General features: G+C 44.9%; 2 protein-coding genes and 1 pseudogene across 2 annotated transcripts; 1 reads left to right on the forward strand and 2 right to left on the reverse strand.

The window, feature by feature from the left end:
• Positions 1-548: 548 nt before the first annotated feature.
• LOC136455220 (uncharacterized) lies at positions 549-3,252 on the reverse strand. The gene is made up of 5 exons (XM_066455344.1): positions 3,155-3,252; positions 1,907-2,401; positions 1,239-1,290; positions 723-899; positions 549-626 (listed from the first exon to the last, which is right to left on the reverse strand). Exons 1-5 carry the CDS (start codon positions 3,250-3,252, stop codon positions 549-551), a joined length of 900 nt encoding a protein of 299 aa, XP_066311441.1.
• A 1,173-nt stretch (positions 3,253-4,425) lies between these two features.
• LOC136453263 (la-related protein 6A-like) lies at positions 4,426-9,597 on the reverse strand. The gene is made up of 10 exons (XM_066453842.1): positions 9,226-9,597; positions 8,992-9,073; positions 7,059-7,147; positions 6,860-6,931; positions 6,691-6,770; positions 6,505-6,589; positions 6,255-6,302; positions 5,911-6,162; positions 5,529-5,619; positions 4,426-4,786 (listed from the first exon to the last, which is right to left on the reverse strand). The coding sequence occupies exons 1-10, from the start codon at positions 9,595-9,597 to the stop codon at positions 4,659-4,661; spliced, it is 1,299 nt and encodes a 432-aa protein (XP_066309939.1). The 3' UTR covers positions 4,426-4,658.
• A 5,442-nt stretch (positions 9,598-15,039) lies between these two features.
• LOC136453264 (protein BIIDXI-like) lies at positions 15,040-19,649 on the forward strand (annotated as a pseudogene).
• The last annotated feature ends 865 nt before the right edge of the window (positions 19,650-20,514 follow it).

Below are 20,514 nucleotides of genomic sequence, written 5' to 3' on the forward strand. Positions count from 1 at the left end.
CTCAACTAGAGTTGCTCTTTGCGGCTCCCGCGGGGCGAGCACAATGCCCCTTACAAAACTTTTCTCCGGAGCACCGCACACGCTTTTTGCGGGCTTCGACGGAGACCACCATCAAGCCGTCTAGGAGGTGGCAACCTCCAAGAGTAACAAGCACCATCGACTTGTAACTCGATCACTTAGTGCCACTCGATGCAACCTCACGATGCAATCGCACTAAAATCGCTTTCTCACACAATCAAATGATCACTATCAAGCATATGTGAGATAGAGGGCTCCCATACACTCACAGGCATGAACACAAAGTCTCCCGAGGTGCTTAGCCCCCGCCATGATAAGACCACATTCTATTTATAGCTTCATAGGCTAAACTAGCCGTTACCAAATAGCCAGTCTTGTGATTTTTTATTGGTTGTAAGATAGACAGAGCACAGCGCTAGCGAGTCCATCGCTAGTCTAGTCTCGTACGTTGTCCAAGAAATTCTATCTCACAGGATACAAGGGGCTGCACTCTCTCACCTTGTTTTTTATTGTTTTAGCGGCTTAAATGGCTAGCGATTTCTTCGGTGCCGTTGAGGACGCACTGAATGGACGCGCCACGCGGCGCCGCCGCCTAGCGCCGAAGCCAACTAAATGTAGATAAAAAAAATTAATTATACAGTTAGATGAGAAATTACAAGACAAAACTTTTAAATCTAATTAATCCATAATTAAACACTAATTACCGAATACAACCCAAAACATTTTGCATCTAAACGCGCCCCAAATCGAGCATCTCGCAGCTTCGCTTGACGCTCGGCAGCGGCGCCCATCTCATCAAGAGCAAAGAAACATCCACGCAACCACCCGCCTCCCCTGCTATCTTCGGTTCCTGTCGACGGTATCAGGACGACGACGTACAACTACAACGATTCGCACGGTGGCGCAGAAGTGCAGTCCCCATTGACCGGGTCAAGCTACGCCTTTTATTGCGACAGCATGCTGCGATAGTTACTGTTATTCTTGCAAGCTCTCTGTGTGCCCGGTTTCTAGCTGTTCTCCGCCTGAATGAAACACTAAACAGTTCTCTGCACACACGTACAAACTGTACCAAGACACAAGTATAGATCGACAACTAAAAAAAATGTCTAAAGACAGGTGATACCTTATATACACTACATTCTCCAAGGCCTCTGTTTTGATTCGAGAGCATAAACCATCTGAACACAGCTCTGAAGCTGACTGCAGGCAGTGAAGCATACCTGAATGGCCCCGTTCGTTGGTCTCAAACTTGGCTGAAAAGTACTGTTCCGGCTGAAATGTTGTGAGAGAAAAATACTGTTTCGGTTGAAAAAAGAAGTCGAACAAACCGAATATGGGATAAGCCGAACAAGGCCAATATTAATGCGGAGAATGCACTCCATTTAGTACAAAGCTTTTTAAGAAAAAAAAACTAAAAATACTTCTGAGCCACACAAAACTAACCACAGAAGGCACACAAGTCCTGTTCTCTTCAGCAAATTCATAATACGCTGAATTTGCAAAAACGGCGCAAAGTAAGTACGGGGAGTAGTAGTAGTTAGTAGGCGGCAGTGCGGCACAAATTTACTAGAACACTGACACGTGTGCTCGGACGACGTAATGTAGGCTGCAGGGGCTGTTTGGATCTGACGGCTAAAATTTAAGAGGAGTGTCAGGATATTGCATGGAGTGTTTAGATATTAATAAAAAAATAAATTACATAATTCGTCAGTATTCCACGAGACGAAATTTTTAAGCCTAATTAATCCGTTATTAGCACATATTTACTGTAGCAAACATTATCAAAAGATTCGTCTCGTAAATTAATCGTAAACTATATAATTAATTTTATAATTAATCTATATTTAATACTCTATGTATACAGCGACTATAATTTAAGCAACCAAACCCCCCCCCCCTCCCTCCGTAGCAGGGCTCAAACGGGAAGCTGCCGCTCCCCCCGTCGTCCTGCTCCTCCCACTCCATGGCCATGACCAGGCCGTCCATGTACCAGCCCCCTGTGCCGCACTCGCTGGTGAACGGGTCCATGGCGTCGTCGGCGTCGGCCGTATCCACCCACTCCAGGGTGTCGTCGTGGTCGAAGACGACGTACGGCGCCGCCGGGGACCTCAGCCGCGCGCCCCCGCCGTACACGACGAAGTCGGGCAGTATGCCACCGTCGAGGCCGCAGTCCTCGCAGTCCTGGTGCGCGTGGATGTCGTAGCTCTCTTGGCTGTCGATCCAGCAGTCGCCGTCGACGTCGGCCACCAAACCAAGCTGTTGGTGGCCCGCATTCTCGGCGGCGAGGGACGTGTCCAGGAGCTCCATGAGGAGGTCGCCGTGGATCTCCGGCTCCTCCATGACGCCGTCTTGTTTCTGCTGCTGCCTGCTATCGATCAAAATTCTATCCAAGCTCTAGGTGTTTCTTTTTTCTACATGTACGCGCGGGAGTGGGAGCGACCTACAGAGAGGAGGAGATCAGATCACTGATCATGCATGGCAGGGTATGTGACTGAGGCAGCGAGGAGCTCGTGTCTTATAGCCTGTGAGGGTGGGACGTGCCAGCTCAGGAGCTGTGGGTGAGTTGCGTCGGCCATGAGGGGTTGAGGCCTTGAGGGCCAGGTGACCGGGCGGTCTCGCACCTACGCGGCATGTGGACCGGACATCACCACTCGACAGCAGCATTGGTTGCTGATCGCGCCATCCATAGGTCTGGATCAGAGATTGCTTTTGCTGGGAGCAAGCATGGATTAAGGATGAGGAAAGCACGAAACTGTTAGAGACGTTCAAACCACGCTTCTGTTGCTCAAGGGAGCTGATTGATTGAGCAGGAATGGCTTTTCGTCTTTGTGTCTGTACTGTACGAGATTCAATTCTGCATCGTCCAGGTACAGGCAGGGGGGGCTGTACCCTGTAGGCGCGCCTAGCAGCTCCAAGGGTCGGCCTGTTTGCCATTACCGTGGTGTGGGTGCAGGTTCAGCCACTCAGAACGCTGTGAGCCTCTGACGTCGCGTTGCGGTCCTGCGGCGCTTTGCAGTGACCAGTGAGTGCAGAGTGCATGCGGACAACGTACGGGCGACGTAGTAGCAGCTAGGGTCATGATGGCCTACAACGGTGTACGTCAATGGCCAGCCCGTCTTCGGCCTGCGATAGTTACCGGGAATCATCGGCCGGCAATCTGTAGAGAAAAATCTTCCGTTTTTTCCGGTGCCGCACATGGTCTGCCTGGCTTGGGCCATGGGCGACGATACCCATGGCGCATGGCGGGCCTGGGCTCTTCGTTCGCTTTCGCTCACCGGGACAGGGGACGCCGGACTGGCGGGCGGGTGCGGCCGGGGCCGGGGAAGAAGTGGTGGGTGGGCAGCAAACTGCTACACATTGCGCCGCGCATGCACTGAGGTTATCCTGCGGTAAGATAATCACATAGACTGTAGATTCCACTGACTAATCGTAAAATCAGCCTGGTCCATAAGTGATGGCATATCAAAGTTTCAACCGTAATTGTTGTATGGATTCGAGCGAGTATCCTTGCCTCGCAGGGCCGTGCAAGACAAACTAGTTGGTGTGATTGGTGTCAAGTGTCAACAATCACGCACGCGCGTGCGCACACAATTCACCGGTTTACCAAACAACACACGATGAAAAATGTTCAATCAACTGCAACTCGAGCACACCGGACATCATAATAGTAGCCGACAACAGCAGCAGTGCAGTCTTGCAGCGCCGGCCATGCACGTAGGTGTAGGTTACGTAGCTGCTGGCTATCCCTGGTTGCTGCAATCTTGATTGAGAAACGATCAGACGTGATCACGTGAATGCTTTATTACCACCCTAGGGTCACAGGGCGTGCTCGATCAAGATCCGACATGGTATTAAACCATGACTGATGACAGTAAATTATCCCGACTATGTTCATGCTTGGTTGATCTCAGTGCGCCGGTGAGGCGGTGACCCCGGTTCATCGAGGCAGGAGGGACACTGACGCCGGGGCTACATTCTCATTCCTATATCACAGGAATCGTTTGCAGGACAATCATTCCTATGTATTGAGTAGCAGGAATCGTTTGCAGGACAAACTTAGGAAACTTTATTTTTGCGTGAGGCAAACCACAAAAAGGTAAACATCCACCTCATTGTTTCTTGTTTCCTACAACACATCCAAACACATTCCTAAAAAATTCCTATGTTTTCGTTTCTCTGTTTTGCATATGCATTCCTACTATATTCCTTTGCTTTTTCTATTCATGTTTTTTCAATCCTATAATCATGTGTTATAAAGAACCTACAGATCCATAAGGGTGGGCCAAACTCCTCGCAGCAGAACAGGCTCCCAACGTGGTAGACCCGGATGGTGCAGGGTCACGGCCCCAGGCCACATAAATTGCAAACAGGGCTGCAATGCTGCATGATAATATGACACAATGCAAGTCAGGAAAGCATGCAAAGGTTCTACTGCGTTCCAAACGAGTGAACTCAGAACTATCCCACACAAAAGTGCGTTTCTGTACAAGCCATTTCCAGATACCCTTTCTTCTGTGTTCCATTACATGCAGAACAGCTTGGATGCTCTTTAGTTTTTTTTTTTTAAAAAAAAAGGTCTTCTGTTAGATTTTGCCCAGCTTCTTTGGATAAGGTTCTTTACCAGGACTTTTTGGGTAGCTCTACTCTTCAGCCTTCTCAGATTTCTGTAGTGGAAGAGATCTACCACGTCCCAGTGTAAAGCCCCTTGTTCCATCTGGCATTCTCGGTCCAGGAATAGGCTTGTTTAATGACTCAGAATCAGAACTTCCTGATATGCAAATAATATAAAGAAAACAAATTATATCAATCCCACACTAGCAGAAATACAAACAATATATGTGAGGAATTGGTTTTGGTCCTTTCGGATATGTTGAGAATGGGTATGAATTATTGAAATTTCAAGCAGCTTTTACATGTTTGTCGAAATCACAGGGGAGGATCAAAGTTTTGTGCAGATGAAAGGAAGTGTTCCTATGGAATTCCAGGCTATTACTCTGGACAAAAAAAAAATCATGCTGAAATTCATCTACAAGACATTGTAAAAAAAAAACCTATGGAATTCAAGATCATTTAGTCTAGACAAAAACAGAACAAGCTGTGGTTTCGACAAATAATAACGGGAACATAAACCATCTCACTGCTCTGCAGAAAGAATATGAGAATTAACTAACCATCAACTCTCAATGGCATAAGTCACCCAAAAAAAAAGTCTCAATGGCATAGATAAGGATGCAAGTGGGGTACCCAATGGTGTTTTTTGGGTCAGTTAACTAATTACGGTTGAATGACATTCTAGTTCATTTCCCCCTCACCCAAATTACGTAAAATGCAATTATAGTTCATCTGAGCAAGTTTTTGGGTCGACCCAATGACCTAAAATAATTAGAACTTGCAAACCTAGGCATAGATATAAGAATAAATTTCATGACATGTAAAAGAAAATAGCATTGGTGTATCACTACGAAAGAAAATAGCATTCACGAATTCAGTACATTTAATTTTATGAATACCTTGTTTGTTTGTATTTTGCTGCATCTGACCTTGACCTTTGTACCGTCCTTTTCGTCCTCTAGAATTTGGCTTCTGGTCATGATGCTCAGTCTATATGTATAACCAACAGGCTATAAGCAAAAATATATCTAGTGCAATATTTGGGATGCAAATAGTCATAATATGTCGATTAGAAAAAAATTCTACTAGGAAATAATGCAAATCAACTATTCAGTCCCAAGCTCCCAGCATAGAATAGTTCAAGAAGAGAGGCCCAAACTATCAGCAAGAAAGTGAAAACAGCAAGTGATGCACTACATAAGCTATCATATACTATTTTCAAGCTGATAACTGAACACAGTCAACAGACAAATGCAGTTAGGAGTATGGAAAATTTCAGACCTCAGTGGTAAAAACAGATTTCAAATTCTCTTTGTCCTTGGCACTCCCCACTGCATCAGCATTGGATATCTTTTCTGAGGTTATACACTGGTCTTCTTTTGAATGTAGATTCTGATCGATCTTTTTGGAAACTTTATCCTGATTGTCTTTTGAAGGTTTGTTATACTTTCCCGATCCCATTACACTTTGTTTAGGCAGAAACCTGACTTTCATCCCAGTTCTCCAGTTGCTCTCATCACTTAGGACAGTAACCTAATATGACCAGAACAGATAATCGAATAAAAAGTTGATTATTCTAGACTTACAAACCAAATCTATTATTAGATAGGAGATGAGCAACTCACAGCCTTCTCAGCGGCCTCCACTGCTTCATACTCAACAAGTACATGAACCTGTGCAAATCTGCTTCATTAACTTGTTTGGCAGAGATAATATAACAAACATAATCTAACAGTATTTTTCCCTGGAATTTAGATATAAATATGTTATTGTTTGTGGTAATTGGGAGTAGGAAGCACAATTGAAAGAGTCTCCAATTAAAACGTTAGCAAATAGCTTCAATAATGAAAATACAACATGATGTTGAGATCATACCTTACAACTTAAATTGAAATCAGGCTTCTTAGCAGTTGAAGATTCTTTCACTAATTCTGGATCATTAATTGTTATGTTCACAACTCTGAGATGTGAAAAGATAGATTACAGTATCAGAATATATTATAAAACGAAAAAATAACATTTAAAGAAGCACATACAACTACGAATGTCCAGACAACATACTTGCCCACTGTACCAAATTTTTCCTGAATACTCTCCATGGAGAAATCTGGAGGTAGATTTTCGACCAAAACAGTGCTTTTCTGCAAATACAATGTATTCTCTTTAAGTTGTCGCAATTCAGATACCCTAGGTATAGTGCATTCCAATAAGGAGGGAATCAGCTATTTACCTTTGAATCTTTCAATTCTTTTTGTGGCAACGGGTGTAACCTCCTGACCTGTTTCCCATCTGAACTTACAACCTAAAATAGAATGGGCAGACAATTATGTCACAAAGATATAAAACCTGGCATGGCAATTGTACATGCATTACTAACAAACGGTAAGAAATTCTAAGTGTCAGCACAGATTGAAATTGCAAAATATTACCAGCTTTGGTGATGTCCTGAGTGCAGCTTCAATTAGGTCTTGAACGAGTTTCTTCATTCTTCTAAATGATGCGATGGTCTCAATAGGAACTATTATTTAAATAAAAAAAAGCCATTAGAAGAGAGCTCACATTTGTAATAAAAAAAAAGGGCGTACCCAGTGCAGAGAGCTCCCGCTTTGTGCGGGGTCTGGGGAAGGGTGTTAGTGGCAAGCCTTACCCTCGCCTGTGCAATGCGAGGAGACCGCGACTCGAACCCGGGACCTTCCGGTCACAGGCGGTGAGACTCTACCGCTTGCACCAGGCCCGCCCTTCACATTTGTAATACATATTGTAAAATAAATCCAGTGGCAGCAAATGTCGATGTGTATTCATTCAATATAGAACATAAAGGGGCGTACCCAGTGTAGAGAGCTCCCGCTCTGTGCGGGGTCTGGGGAAGGGTGTCAGTGGCAAGCCTTACCCTCGCCTGTGCAATGCGAGGAGACCGCGACTCGAACCCGGAACCTTCCGGTCATAGGCGGTAAGACTCTACCGCTTGCACCAAGCCCGCCCTTCTCAATATAGAACATAGAGCACTAAAATAATAAACAGTGATTAACTCATGTAGTCTTGTTATTTAGCTAATGCTTCTGATTTTAATAAGCAGCAAAATGCCACTAGTGTGCAATGTAAGAGAACCAACATGTGATGATTTTTTTTAAATTTTTTTTACAAAATACAGCTTACATGCACCAATGTCTAATGTAGAAACACACACAAAAAAGCATAAGCTATAAAAAAAGAGAGAAAAGTATTAACACGAAACCTGAATCGAAACCAACAAATATCATTATCAATACGAACAAAAACATCAGCTCAGTGCAAACTATTCAGTTAAGTCCTCACCATTGAGGACACCACATAAGTTAGGCCTTGTTTTGAATGTCTGATTTAGATAATAGAAGAAGGCATTTTTTTAGTTCAGATTATATTATGACCTGTGTAAAATTTGAGACGAGGCTAAAAAAAACTGAGAATGGGAACACTGAATACAGTGTCCCTGAAACCACTATACTAATCATAAAATTTACATCCTATATGTGATCAATTATAGAAATTCGTCTAACTGCAGCTCTGGAGTATATAAAACATCCTTTATATGTGATACGCACATGCCACCCACCTCAAAGGTAGTAAACATTCAGTTTGATCAAATATGATGGGGGTAAGGGACAACTCAGATGAGTAAGGTACATATCATTTCCCAGTGATGTAAAAAAGACAAAGCTACCATGGCAGAAAACCAGGCAACATTTGTCAATTCCGGGGTCAGATTTGCATATCTTCATGGTCCCACAACCAAAGATAGTATGTCTCAGTAACACACATGAAAAAGTATCAAAGGCTCTAAATAGTTAGCAAGCACTATGTAATTGCTCAATCAGAAGATTCCACAGTCCATCATTTTCTTAATGGAACGGAGTGAATCAGAAATCATAAATTTGGTATTCACAGAGATCTAAACAAGCTTCTCAGCACAACTTAAAGAAAGCTGCACCAGGAGTACCAATGCAAAGACCTCATCATAAGTACCTGTCACATTTCATCATTTTCATCTCCATTCCGCATGTACGATTGCTAGGGCAAAATAAACCACTGGTGTTTTAAATGCAGGAAAAAACACTACAGGAGAACAAGAGTTGCGCCTTGATCAATGCTGGAGAACCGGATATTTTAATCCAAGCATCTTAGCAGAAAATAATTGTGATGTAGAACAAAATAAAATACATCCTGAACACTAAACAGTTACCAACAGAATTCCAGACACTCTGTTACAACTACAGTCTCATAGTCACACCCTACACAGCTAAGTAACTAGAATATCTGAAGCAGTCAGCATTGCATTATCAGTGTCTATGCTAAAATTTATAACCTAAGGCAACAAATACGTACCAAAGCCCTTCTTGTTCTTCTTCACATATTTCAACGGGAATTCGTCCGTAGGAAGATTCTCATCGCTGAAATAGTACTCGACCTGCAAATTGTAGAAGTGTTTCATGTTTCAGAACCCAAAGTATATCAGATAAGCACTTTACGATCACACAGAAATTTAGGAGTCAACGTATTGAGAAGAAACAGCGCATATGGGAAGAGAAGTTGCAGAGGGGAGGTCCACAGAGAGCGTACCTGCTTGACGATGCGGTCGCGGAGCTCGTCGGTGAGCACGACGCCACCACTGCCAGCCTCGGGGCTCTCCGAAGAGGCGTCGTTGACGATGTCAGTCGCGACGGCTAGGACGTCCTCCTCCACCACCTCGCCCTTGACGATGTCGGGCGCGACGGGTAGGGCGTCCTCCTCCACCACATCGCCCGTGGGCTGCAGCTCGTCGGACACGGTAAGGGGATCCCGCGCGACGCCGTCGAGAGGTGGAGCCTGGCCATCCATACCGGAGGGCAGGGCGTCCTCCACCTCGACAGGACGCGGCGGATGGAGCTCGTCGCCGGCTGCAAGGGGCTCGGGCACGACGGCGTCGAGAAGAGGTGGAGCCTGGCCGTCCATTCCGTTGGGGGAGATCAGGGGAGCCGAGGTGCCGCCGCCGCTCGTAGTCGTCGGCTGGCGGCTTCGGGCGGAGGGCGATTTGAAAAAATGGGACTGGAAACTATCTGTCGGTTGCAGATACCTATATTCATAGATATGCGGGCCGCGGGCTCGAGGAGGTCCGGGTGGCGGTCTGGGCCATATACCCACTGGGCAGGGCAGGGCAGGACGCAGGGCGAGACGAGGCGAGAGAGGGTTTGCTTCTCGGCGGCTGAACGGCCCACTGGGCTGTCGGTTTGTCTCTGTAGCCCGTAGCGTCGTGGCCTCCCTGGGCTCTGCGTAACCACCTGGCGACCACTCAAGCCTGAGCTGCTAGCTGATGTGCTCTCCAGAGTCTTCTTCCTCCTTCGCTCGCTAATGTAGAGACGAAAAAGGCGTTCCTTCGATTCGGCTCATCCTCGCCGGTGGCCTTCTTGGCCTCCGGTGGCCTTCTTGGCTGTGGAGGTGTGAGGAACTGGAGAGTTGAGGTATGGGTGTACATACATAGCTCTAGTATGTGTTTTTTAAGTTGGGGGGGTTTCCTCGTTGAGGAAAAGCTCTTCGGCATGGTTGTGGTGTGGATCTTCTCCTCCCAAGGCGGATTGGGGCGATGCCGATGGTTCCGGCGATGGCGTCATCGACGTGCTTGGTTCTGTACCTTGGTTTCTGTTCTTCCCAAAAATAATGTTAGGGTTGGATTTGTTCTCGGTGGGGTGCTCGTCGGGACTCTTTTGTTTCCTTTCGGGCTCCTATGTCGGAGGTGGTTGGGGCTGGGTGGCTGTTGTTGTACGTGTCGTGCATGATGATGGTGTTATATGCAGAGGGATTAGCACCAGCGATGTTTTATTCGATGTTTTCTTCTGCGTTGGTGTTCGAATCCTATATGAGCTTCACTGCGCCGTCCGTGCCCATATCGTCAGTGGCGGCGCTGGCACCATAGCCCTCGATGTGGTTGCTGGAGCCTGGAGGATTGTTTTGACCCTTCAAGGTGATTCTGATGGCTGCGGCGTTGAGTGGAATTGTCTCGTGAGGTTACTTCTCCACCTTCTCATTTTGCACGGGTTGGTGTTCTTCGATCCTCCTTGCGGGTCAGTTGCTTGTCGGCTGGAGTTGGCCGGTGAGGCGACCGGCGGCTGATCCTAGTGAAATCGAGGTTTGGCCTGAGCGTTCAGCGGATAAACTACATGCTTTGGGTGTGCTATTGATGGCGTTCTTAAAAGTTTGACTCTTCATCGATTCGGGATCCGGCCATGAACTTCATCCTGGGTCTTCTTCATTGCGGGAGGTGGGGAAGATCTGGCTTGCGGCAACAACGGTCGGCAACAGCGACGGTCTCCGGGTGCTCTTCAGTGAATTCATTTGTAACTTTTTTTTTTTCTTTTAGGGGTGCCCTGTCAGGGGCTGGATGTAAAACTTTTGTTTTAATAAAATCCAACCTTTTTCTAAAAAAAAAAAACTGGCGACCACTCGCTTCGTGATAGTTTGGGCTGATGACAGTTTGAAAAGGCGGTGCTGCACTCGATGGAAGAGCAGAGGGCAGAGCAATGCAATAGTACAGTTTATCCATGCTTAATTGTATGTAGAGGCTCTTATATAGGCTTGTATACAATGCTTAAAGCAAGCTAATACAACATTAGCTCGTACTCTAATTTTTTCTATATTAGATAATACAATTTGCACAAGCCAACGGACATACACAAATAAAATATTTTTACATTCTTTGTCTTTGTTAAAAACACGAACTATTTTTAAAATTGGTGAGAGCTTACATACAAAGCTATTTTTTGAAGAGTTACAATGTTTTATAAACTCCTTCAAATAGACAGTTTTTTTCTAGCTCACAATAATATAGTAGTCTTATCGTAAGCTAAATCTTGTCAGCTACACTTTACATTCTAAAAAAAAGAGTGTAGTTTAGGATCTAGTCTAAATCAAACTATTGTAAGTTTGATTAAGCTCATGAAAAATATCAACTATTATGCATTCCAAATAGTCCAAGTCATGTTTGTATAAATGTAACCTGATCTTGTATTTTGTGCTGAAGTGCATGAGTTGCAGCTTCCGGGGTTATCTGAGTTAGTAATAATAACTTAAATTGAGTTGATCGAGAGGACTATACAGAGTTCAGTGGATTAACTTGGATGAATACTCATGACCGCCGTATTATGAAAATCCAACAAATATATATGGACAAGTGACAAGTCTTGTTCAGTGGATTGGCTCGGTCGTGTTTGGCTTATAAGCCATGGCTGAAAGTTCTATTAACTGATTTGATGTGAGAGAAAAATACTATTTGTTAACTAAAAACAAGCTTAAAAACAAAACCAAACAAGCCCAAACGAGCCGTGCGTAGGTTTACGAAAAGTTTGGTAGGTCCATCCAGAAAAGAATTTATGGACTAAGGTGCCCTGGACCAATCAAAGGTAGTCTTGCAACTGAAGAAACCTTTGTGTCGGGGAAGCCGGGCAAGTGTCTTTCCTTCCCAATAAAATAAGAGAAACTGTGGGACCATCGTGATGGACCCTTGAATAGTTGAATTTGTTTGTGCAATATGCCCACGGTGCATGAATTCTCATAGACCCCTCGAAAGAAAATGCTACTGTAGCCCCGGGACTGACCAGTGAATTTTACAGGCTGTGCTCTGTGCTGTGGTTTGTTTTCACAACCAGAAATCAATTAATTTAAACTTTGATCAAAATTATATAAAAAATAATATTTCTAATATAAAATTAGTATTATTAGATTAGTCATAGAATATATCTTTATAATAAATTTATTTGAAAACATAAATATTAATACTATTTACTATAAATTTAATCAAATTTGAGCTACTTTGATCGACACGAGTATTATTTTCTAGACGGAGGGAGTACGAGGCAGCTAGCACATGCTACATCCATGGCAAGAGATTGTTGTTGGCTCCAACAGGTGCGGACGCCAACACCAACCGAAGCAGGACGGAGAATCAATGGACGTGGTAAACAAGCGCCGATTTCTCGGCTGGGGGCATAAAAAGGCGATCAAAGCCGTCTGCTCTACCCTGTCGTGTCATGGACTTGGAGGAGCGAAAGATTTCCGCCAAGTAACCCGTGATCCTTTATCGCGCCACCCCCGGTACGCTCGCTCGCCAACTCGACCGCGCCCGAGAGTACGATGGAGATCATGTGACCCTGGCATGGATTCTGTGGTTGGATGGATCGGGAGTCTGTTTGGTTGGCTGGTTCGTATTGTTGTGGGTTCGTGAAAAAGTACCGCTGGCTAGTTTGTGTGAGAGAAAAATACTGTTCCAGCTAAAAATTTATGATCGTTTACGATAAGCCACAGCCAAACGAACGGGCTGTCGGATAGGCATCATTGCGTGGAAAGGATGGAGCTGCCACCTTCCCTGGCTTGACCTCCTTGTCCATGCCTCCATGGCAACACGCACAGCGAGCAGTGGCTGGTGAGCACTGTCAGCGGAAGGAAGAACAAGAACTGGGCTGCTTGGCTTTTCCGGTCAACGGATTAGCAGTGTACAGTAACTGTGTGTCACAGACTCACAGTACTTATTACCTGTGGCAGCGGCTCTTTTTTACTGGACTGCTGGTGGTAGAAGTCAATACCACGCATGTGGGGCGTCTGAATCGCGTAGTACATCATGTCCTGAGATCCTGGTGGCCGATCCTCGAGGCCGTAGAGGGAGTGCGCGAGTACGGCTACGCGCTTTCATGGCTTTGGACCTTTGGGAGCAGCAGAACGCAGTGGCGCGGAGGGAGTTGTACTGCTCCTATGTGAGAACGGCAAGAAAATCCTCCCTCTCACTACGGTCCGGTCTCCTCCTGCCGTTGGTATCCGAACTTGAGGCCTCGTTTAGTCGGAGGATTTTGGATTTTGGAGCTATTGTAACATGTTCGTTTTTATTTGACAAATAGTGTTTAAACATGGACTAATTAGGCTCAAAACGTTTGTCTCGTAATTTCCCACCAAACTGTGCAATTAGTTTTTCTTTTCGTCTACATTTAATGCTCCATGTACGGGCCGCAAACATTCGTTGTGACAGGTACTGTAGCAACTTTTTGGAAGTTAGGGTGGAACTAAACAAGGCCTGAATTTTCACATCCCAAATTCACAATCACCCTCTTCGCTGGTTGGTGCTGGTGCTGGTTTGGATTAACTGGTGTTGATTTTTTGTGAGAGAAAAATACTATTGACCGGTTGAATAAGCCTAACTAAAACCAACAAACGAACAGGGTGAATAGCAGCTCTTGTGTGAGCGGAAGCGAGCGAGCGCTCGGCGACACGGCTTGCCCGAGTTCCCAAAAGGAGGACACGGCCCTTAACTTGGCCTGTCTGATGATTGATTAAGCTCTGTCATCAGTGCCCTAACCTCTAGGAGCAGTGTAAGTACTGGCCAACTCAGCGAGACTCGCTTGTGCTTGAGTAGACACTAGACAGTAGTACGACTTGTTGGCCATCTCAGCGAGACTTGCAGTGCAGCACAGCAGCATGATGAAAAATGGTGATGGATGCCGCGCCATAGATTGCATAAGGCGGAATCCCCGGCATCTTCACTTGTTTGCTCTTAATTGGTTTCGCTTTTGGAGATGCTGATGGTTTTCAGCCGCTTTGTCCCCAACCGCTTGACTAAAGTGAATGCATTGCGCCATGTACGGGGCCTTATCGGCTTGCATGTATTGTTGCTGAGTTTCATAAGCTCGTCGTGTCGCCTAGTACTACTGCTCCTACATCGCGTCCACACGAAGAGCAGCAAAGACGCAAAGGCTCCTCGCTGGTTCGAAACTTGATTGAAACTGGCTGAAAAATACTATTCTAACTGAATTGGTGTGAAAGAAAAATATTATTCTAACTCAAAAAATAAGTTGAATATGAGGTAAGCCCGAGAGGACCAAAGAGCCGGGAAAGGAAGGGAAAAAAAGAGTTCAAGTAATTATCGGGGAAAAGACCTCGCCAACTCGATGATACAGAACCACCCATTCCCTTTTTCCGTGCTCGACAAAGTGGTACCGAAACGGCTGCAAAAAGCGAAAGGCAGGCGCACTCTCGTCTCTAGAGCCTGCAGTAGTATTGGGCCTCGTTTAGATTGCAAGTTTTTTCACTCTCTTTCCATCACATCAAATCTTTAGACATATACATGGAGTATTAAATATAGATAAAAAAATAATTAATTACACAGTTTAATTGTAAATTACGAGACGAATCTTTTGAACTTAGTTAAGCCATGATTAAACAATAATTATCAAATACAAACGAAAATGCTACCATGCCAAATACGGATTCCTAACCGATTGGCCTTACCACTGTTGACACAATTCTCACGCAGGGGCCCTGTGAAAATAGAATAGCGGGGAGAGTGGCCAGCAAAGAGCCATATAGGAAAAGGGAATCGCCATCAGCGTGTGACCCCATAAAAAGCAGGGCGTGGGCGTGGGCGTGGGACGGGGCAGAGCAGAAGCTGCCTCCAGCTCCAACCCAGACCAGACGAGAGAACGGCGCGGCACCGCTCGGTAGCAGCCAGCGTTGAGCACTTGAGCGCAGTGCCCGCTTGTCTGTTATCTCCCCGCTCCCCAGTCCGTCTCACACTCCCTCCCACACCGTCCCCGTCCCCGTCCCGGCGTCCCCTGCAGCTTGTGCTCCGTGTCGGAGGGAGCTGAGCAGCGAGGGAGCGCGGAGGGGGGGTTTAGGAGATGGAGCCAGATTCGGCGAGGAAGACGCTCGCATTGCTGGCGCTGCTTCTCCTGGCGGCGCCCGCCCGCCCGGCCTCGGCGGCTCCGGTGGAGGATGGTATAGTCTCTGCTCCCTTCTGTTCTCGCCCTCCCTTCACCGATTGCTTGTTTTGCTCTTAAATGTGTTCATTACTGCCGCAACCGCTCATTTGGAGTGGAGCCGGCTCGATTCGCATCGTTGTGAAATCTTCAGCTACAGCTTCGACGGCGGCTTTGTTCTGCCTGCCTCTGCACCAGATCTCACCGGCTGAAAGAAATGGGATTTCAGCTCCTTCCTCTTGTTAGCACTGCTGAGCTTACGAGCATGCGAAGCACTAACTGCAAAAAGTTTTAGGAGGGTAGCGGAAAAGTAGTGTTAGCACTAGTGTTTGCCTGTTTGGTGCGATGTCTGATGTAGTACAAGAACGTAACTTTGTGCATTTGGTTTTGGTTAGAGCACACACACATATTTGCACTGGCGAGAAAGGGGGAGGAGCTGTGCAAACTGCAAAGCGAGGCTCCTCCTCCTTTCTAAGTACAGTGGCATCTTTCTAAATGTTTGCTCATAGGCAGGGAGGATCAACCAGATACTAGGTAGCTTCAAACACAGTGTAGTTATGCACACACTTCATCCTTCCCAACACATACCTCAGTTCAGACAAAAAAATGTGAAGTGCTGAGCTGTGAATATTTTTGGCGCCCTGGTGCTTGTGCCACCTCTGCCCCAAAACGGAAATGTACCAAATCTTTCCTCTCTCCGTTATACTGCATGAGCTCGTTCTTGCAGTGCATTCACTTATTAAGGCTCGCACTTGCTGATGTGAATCATGTGATGCATTTTGTGTTTGAAAATGACTAGTAACCGTGAAGTGAGCTGCCTTGCAAGTTCAGAAAGACATTCTGGTGGATGTAAAACAATGCCCCCCCCCCCCCCCAAAAAAAAAATCAATCTTGTCTTGACGAAGTCCCACGTAGTTTACACAAATAAATCCATGGGCTTTTTATTTTAAAGTTGAAACACGCACCTACTCAGTTTAATAGGTGTTTATGACACCACCGCAAAGGACGAGGTCCGAAGAAAGTCAAAAGGAAATCTGTGCTGCTGTAGTAAACTCAGATCTAGATGGAACAGCAAAGCACAGCTGACCTTGCATTGCATACTGCAGAGTGCTCATTGAACCCTCTCGTGAGAGTCAAATAGCTTGTTCAGAGGGTGACCGTGCTTGTGGTGGTCCATGCCTATCTATTTATGTCCGTACCTTCATCACCTCCCCATATTCACGCCATGATCTATGGTGCTCTGGACATTTAGGTCTGGAGTTTGGACCACTCATGGGGTACCCAGTGGGGAGGATGGTTGGTTGGTAGATGTTTCACTTTCACGGCCTCACCACATAAGATCGATGTGCATAGTCACATGGTCGTCCTTGTGAGAACAATGAAGCATAGTAAAGTGGTCTAATAGTAGTACCCCGATGAACTGCATTGGAGGTACAATAGAAAAAGTTGGACATGTTTTCCTAGTGTTTTGCCGGTAGGCACTGCTGAATCTAGCCGTTGAAAAAACGATTACTATGGGGGGTTTGTTTAGTTTAACTGTTTTTCTCCATTTTCCTGAGACTGTACTTTTCTCATTCCTGTTTGAGGACAGTTGTATAAGCTCTGCAAATTAACCTTCCCAAACTCTATTGCGATTGTTTGTTTCATCTGAAGTTGCATATAATCAGGGGTGGAGGGAGGGTGGGGCTAAGGGGGGCCAAGCACCCCCTATGTTAGATGAATTTCTCTTATGCACATGATTTTTTGCTATATAATTCAGTGACAAATATAAATTTATCCCCCCTAATAATATACCTTTTAGCGCTTGGTTCCTCCTACTAGTAAATTCTGGCTCCGCCCCTGCATATAATGAGCACAGAATAGTCCCAGTAAGAATACCCTAAATGAGATCTGTGTTGGGTTTCCTCACTGTGATACTACCATGCACTTGGCTGGGTCTATTCAGTGTCATTTAATTCTTTGTGGACTGTAAACTCGTTTAGCACCTATGCCATAAATGGAGTTTATCACTTAGCATACTAGATTTCACTGGTCAAACTTGCTATCCATCCTATGCAACAAATGCAAAGCTAGTCTCTTATTATAATTTCCTCTACCAGCATAATATCTTGATGGCAAAGGTACACAAATCATGGAGCAGATATTAAGTACTCTTTGTGATAGTATTGTTTTCTACGTTAAGCAGAAAGTGTTCCGAGGAGCAGCAGTATTGTGATTGTAGCGAAATTAATACTAAATTTACACTTACAATGATTAGTGATTTCTTGCACTACAGGCCTGCTCAGCAATGGTGACTTTGAGACAGCACCAGCCGGTGGTTTTGTAAAATCTGCATCTGTTGCTGAGGGTGCATCGTCAATCCCTGGTTGGACGATCAATGGCACGGTTGAACTCATTTCAGCAGGCCAGCACCAGGGTGGCATGATCCTCATTGTTCCACAGGGTATCCCCTCAGCGCTCTTGTCCACCGCCACCCCCCCCCCCCCCCCCCCCCCCCCCCCCCCCCCCCCCCCCTCCCCCCCAATAGTTGTGCTTAAACATTTGTATTTCTGTGGCAGGGGACCATGCTGTAAGGCTAGGGAATGATGCTAGCGTTGGGCAGGTGGTGGATGTTGAGAAGGGCTCGGAGTATGCTATCACATTCAGCGCTGCCCGGACATGTGCACAACTGGAGGCACTGAATGTTTCCGTGCTAGGTGGCGTATCGCAGACAGTAGACTTGCAGACATTGTACAACATAGAAGGCTGGGATGCGTACGCGTTGGCTTTTCAGGCAACAGAAGAGCAGGCACATCTTCAATTCATGAACCCTGGCATGGAGGATGATCCGACTTGTGGTCCTATCCTAGACAACGTTGCTGTCAAGAAGCTCTTCACTCCAGACAAACCAAAGGGTATGTGACTTAGGGGGTGTTTGGTTCACTCTTCACCTCCTAAATCTAGTCCCATTTAGTCTCATTTAGTCACTTTTTATCCAAACACTTTGACTAAATGAAACTAAATGGGCTTTAGCCAACTAGTCACTCAAATATTGCTAAATGGGACTAAACCTCACCTTTTAGTCAGGCTGCCTCACCTTTTAGTCACTTTGGAGCTAAACACCATGACTAAAAGGGACTAAAAGGCTTCTTTTAGTCTCTTTTAGTGCACCAAACCAAACAGGGGGTGACTAAAGTTTAGGAGGTGGTTTAGGTGACTAAACTTTAGGAGGTGCAAACCAAACACGCCCTTATTAGAAGTTAACACAAAAATGCAATTTCATTCCAGCTGTGTGTTACGATTGATTTCAGCAAATCTTGTACAATCTGAAGTGTTCTAGCTCATTTCTTAGGTTATGAGATGTTGTTTCTGTTGTCAACAGATAACGTGGTGCTGAATGGAGACTTTGAGGAGGGTCCATGGATGTTCCCAAACACGAGCTTTGGCGTGCTGCTCCCAACTAACCTTGACGAGCAGACATCTGCCATACCTGGTTGGATGATCGAGTCAAACCGCGCCGTCCGCTACATAGACTCTGATGAGTACAAGGTTCCCCAGGGGAAGCGTGCCATTGAGCTTCTGTCAGGCAAGGAGGGTATCATCTCCCAGATGGTTGAGACGACCCCTCAGAAGGTTTACAGCCTGACGTTCACACTGGGCACGGCGGGGGGACTCGTGCCAACCACCAATGGCCGTCATGGCGTTCGCGGGGGATCAGGCTCTGAACTTCCACTACTCCCCAATGGGCAACGCCACCAGCCAGGCTGCGAATGTGACGTTCACTGCACGTGCTGAGAGAACACGTGTGGCATTCTACAGTGTGTACTACAACACGAGGAGTGACGACCACAGCTCGCTGTGTGGGCCGGTGATCGACGACGTCTGGGTATGGGGCTTGAACGCAGCGGCTGGGTTGAAGGCAAGTATTGGACTGGTTATTAGCATTGTTGGTGTCATTGCCATGGTGCTGTTCTGAAATCTGAATCTCTCTGGCTGTGGTCTTGGGAAGTATGGATGTATAAGTATAACCTCTTCTGTTAGTTGGAGGAGGCTTACTAGTTTTTTTTTGGTAGCAAGCTTGAAGTTTGTTGAGTGATATGAGCTTAGGCTAAAAAGCTACCAGAACCTACATGTTATTGCTTGTGTTACTTCATTTGTGATTTCCGAAGTAACATGCAATTATATGGGATTGTGTGGTTTGTTTGCCCTAGCTTGTAATATGAGATGTCAGAATCGTTCTAAGTTCATCTCTTCAATATATTAGAAGAGTAAAGTACAACAGCAATGGTTCTAAGTTTATCTCAATATACTTCCTCTGTTCTTGAATAAATCAATTCCTAGAGTTGTCTTAAGTCAAACATCTTTAAATTTGATTGAATTTATAAAAAAGAGCATCAAGATTTTACACCAAATTTGTATCATAAGATACACAACGAAATACAATATATTTTCATAATGGGTTCATTTGGCATAAACATTGTTATCTTTTTTTATAAATTTGGTCAAACTTTACTATATATTTATAGTTACACACTTTACCACTGTTAAATTAAAACTAAGTATAATGATATGCGCCACTATATGTCTATATAGACCAAGTAAACAAGCAATACTAGGATAAATGGTTATTTTAATATTTCCTCATTTTTTAATAAATATTTCCACCTTTCTAGATGTTTTGACTTTTGTAGATGCATAACTTTAGAAAAGCCAAAATATCTTATAATTTGAAATGGATGGAATAGTTATCAAGTTTGAAAAAAATGTTTTCTTGACAAATCACATATCAATGATATTGACAATTCACTTTAAGTTATATAGGTACTCCGTAGCAATCAATTTTGTAAATTGCTATAAATAAATTAATACATTTTAACCAAAATATTATGTCATATCAATATTGGTAATTTAATTTTAAGCACTCTTTGTTTTCTAAAACAATATTACTACACTTACAATTCTTTGATATAGCAAATTCAACATCTTGAGCGCCACGAGTTCAAGCTGAAACGACACTTTCTACTACTATAGTTTCGATTTAATATGTGGATAAAGAAAATGTAGCAACTAATAAGATCAAAAGCTGAAAGCTAATATATAGATCATGATGTCATGGAAAGGAACAAAACAAGTGCTTATATAACTAGGTTTCAGCTAA

Source organism: Miscanthus floridulus, chromosome 5, assembly GCF_019320115.1.
Source record: "Miscanthus floridulus cultivar M001 chromosome 5, ASM1932011v1, whole genome shotgun sequence".
NCBI lineage: Eukaryota > Viridiplantae > Streptophyta > Magnoliopsida > Poales > Poaceae > Miscanthus > Miscanthus floridulus.

Coding starts and splice junctions, on each gene's coding strand:
- LOC136453263 (XM_066453842.1), bottom strand. CDS start 9,597: ATGGACGGCCAGGCTCCACCTCTTCTCGACGCCGTCGTGCCCGAGCCC. Junction 6,771..6,859: donor AAGAATTGAAAGATTCAAAG/GTAAATAGCTGA, acceptor TTGTATTTGCAG/AAAAGCACTGTTTTGGTCGA. Junction 6,163..6,254: donor TGGAGGCCGCTGAGAAGGCT/GTGAGTTGCTCA, acceptor TGGTCATATTAG/GTTACTGTCCTAAGTGATGA.
- LOC136455220 (XM_066455344.1), bottom strand. CDS start 3,252: ATGGGTATCGTCGCCCATGGCCCAAGCCAGGCAGACCATGTGCGGCAC. Junction 900..1,238: donor CAACGAACGGGGCCATTCAG/GTATGCTTCACT, acceptor GAATCGTTGTAG/TTGTACGTCGTCGTCCTGAT. Junction 627..722: donor AATGTTTTGGGTTGTATTCG/GTAATTAGTGTT, acceptor ATCTACATTTAG/TTGGCTTCGGCGCTAGGCGG.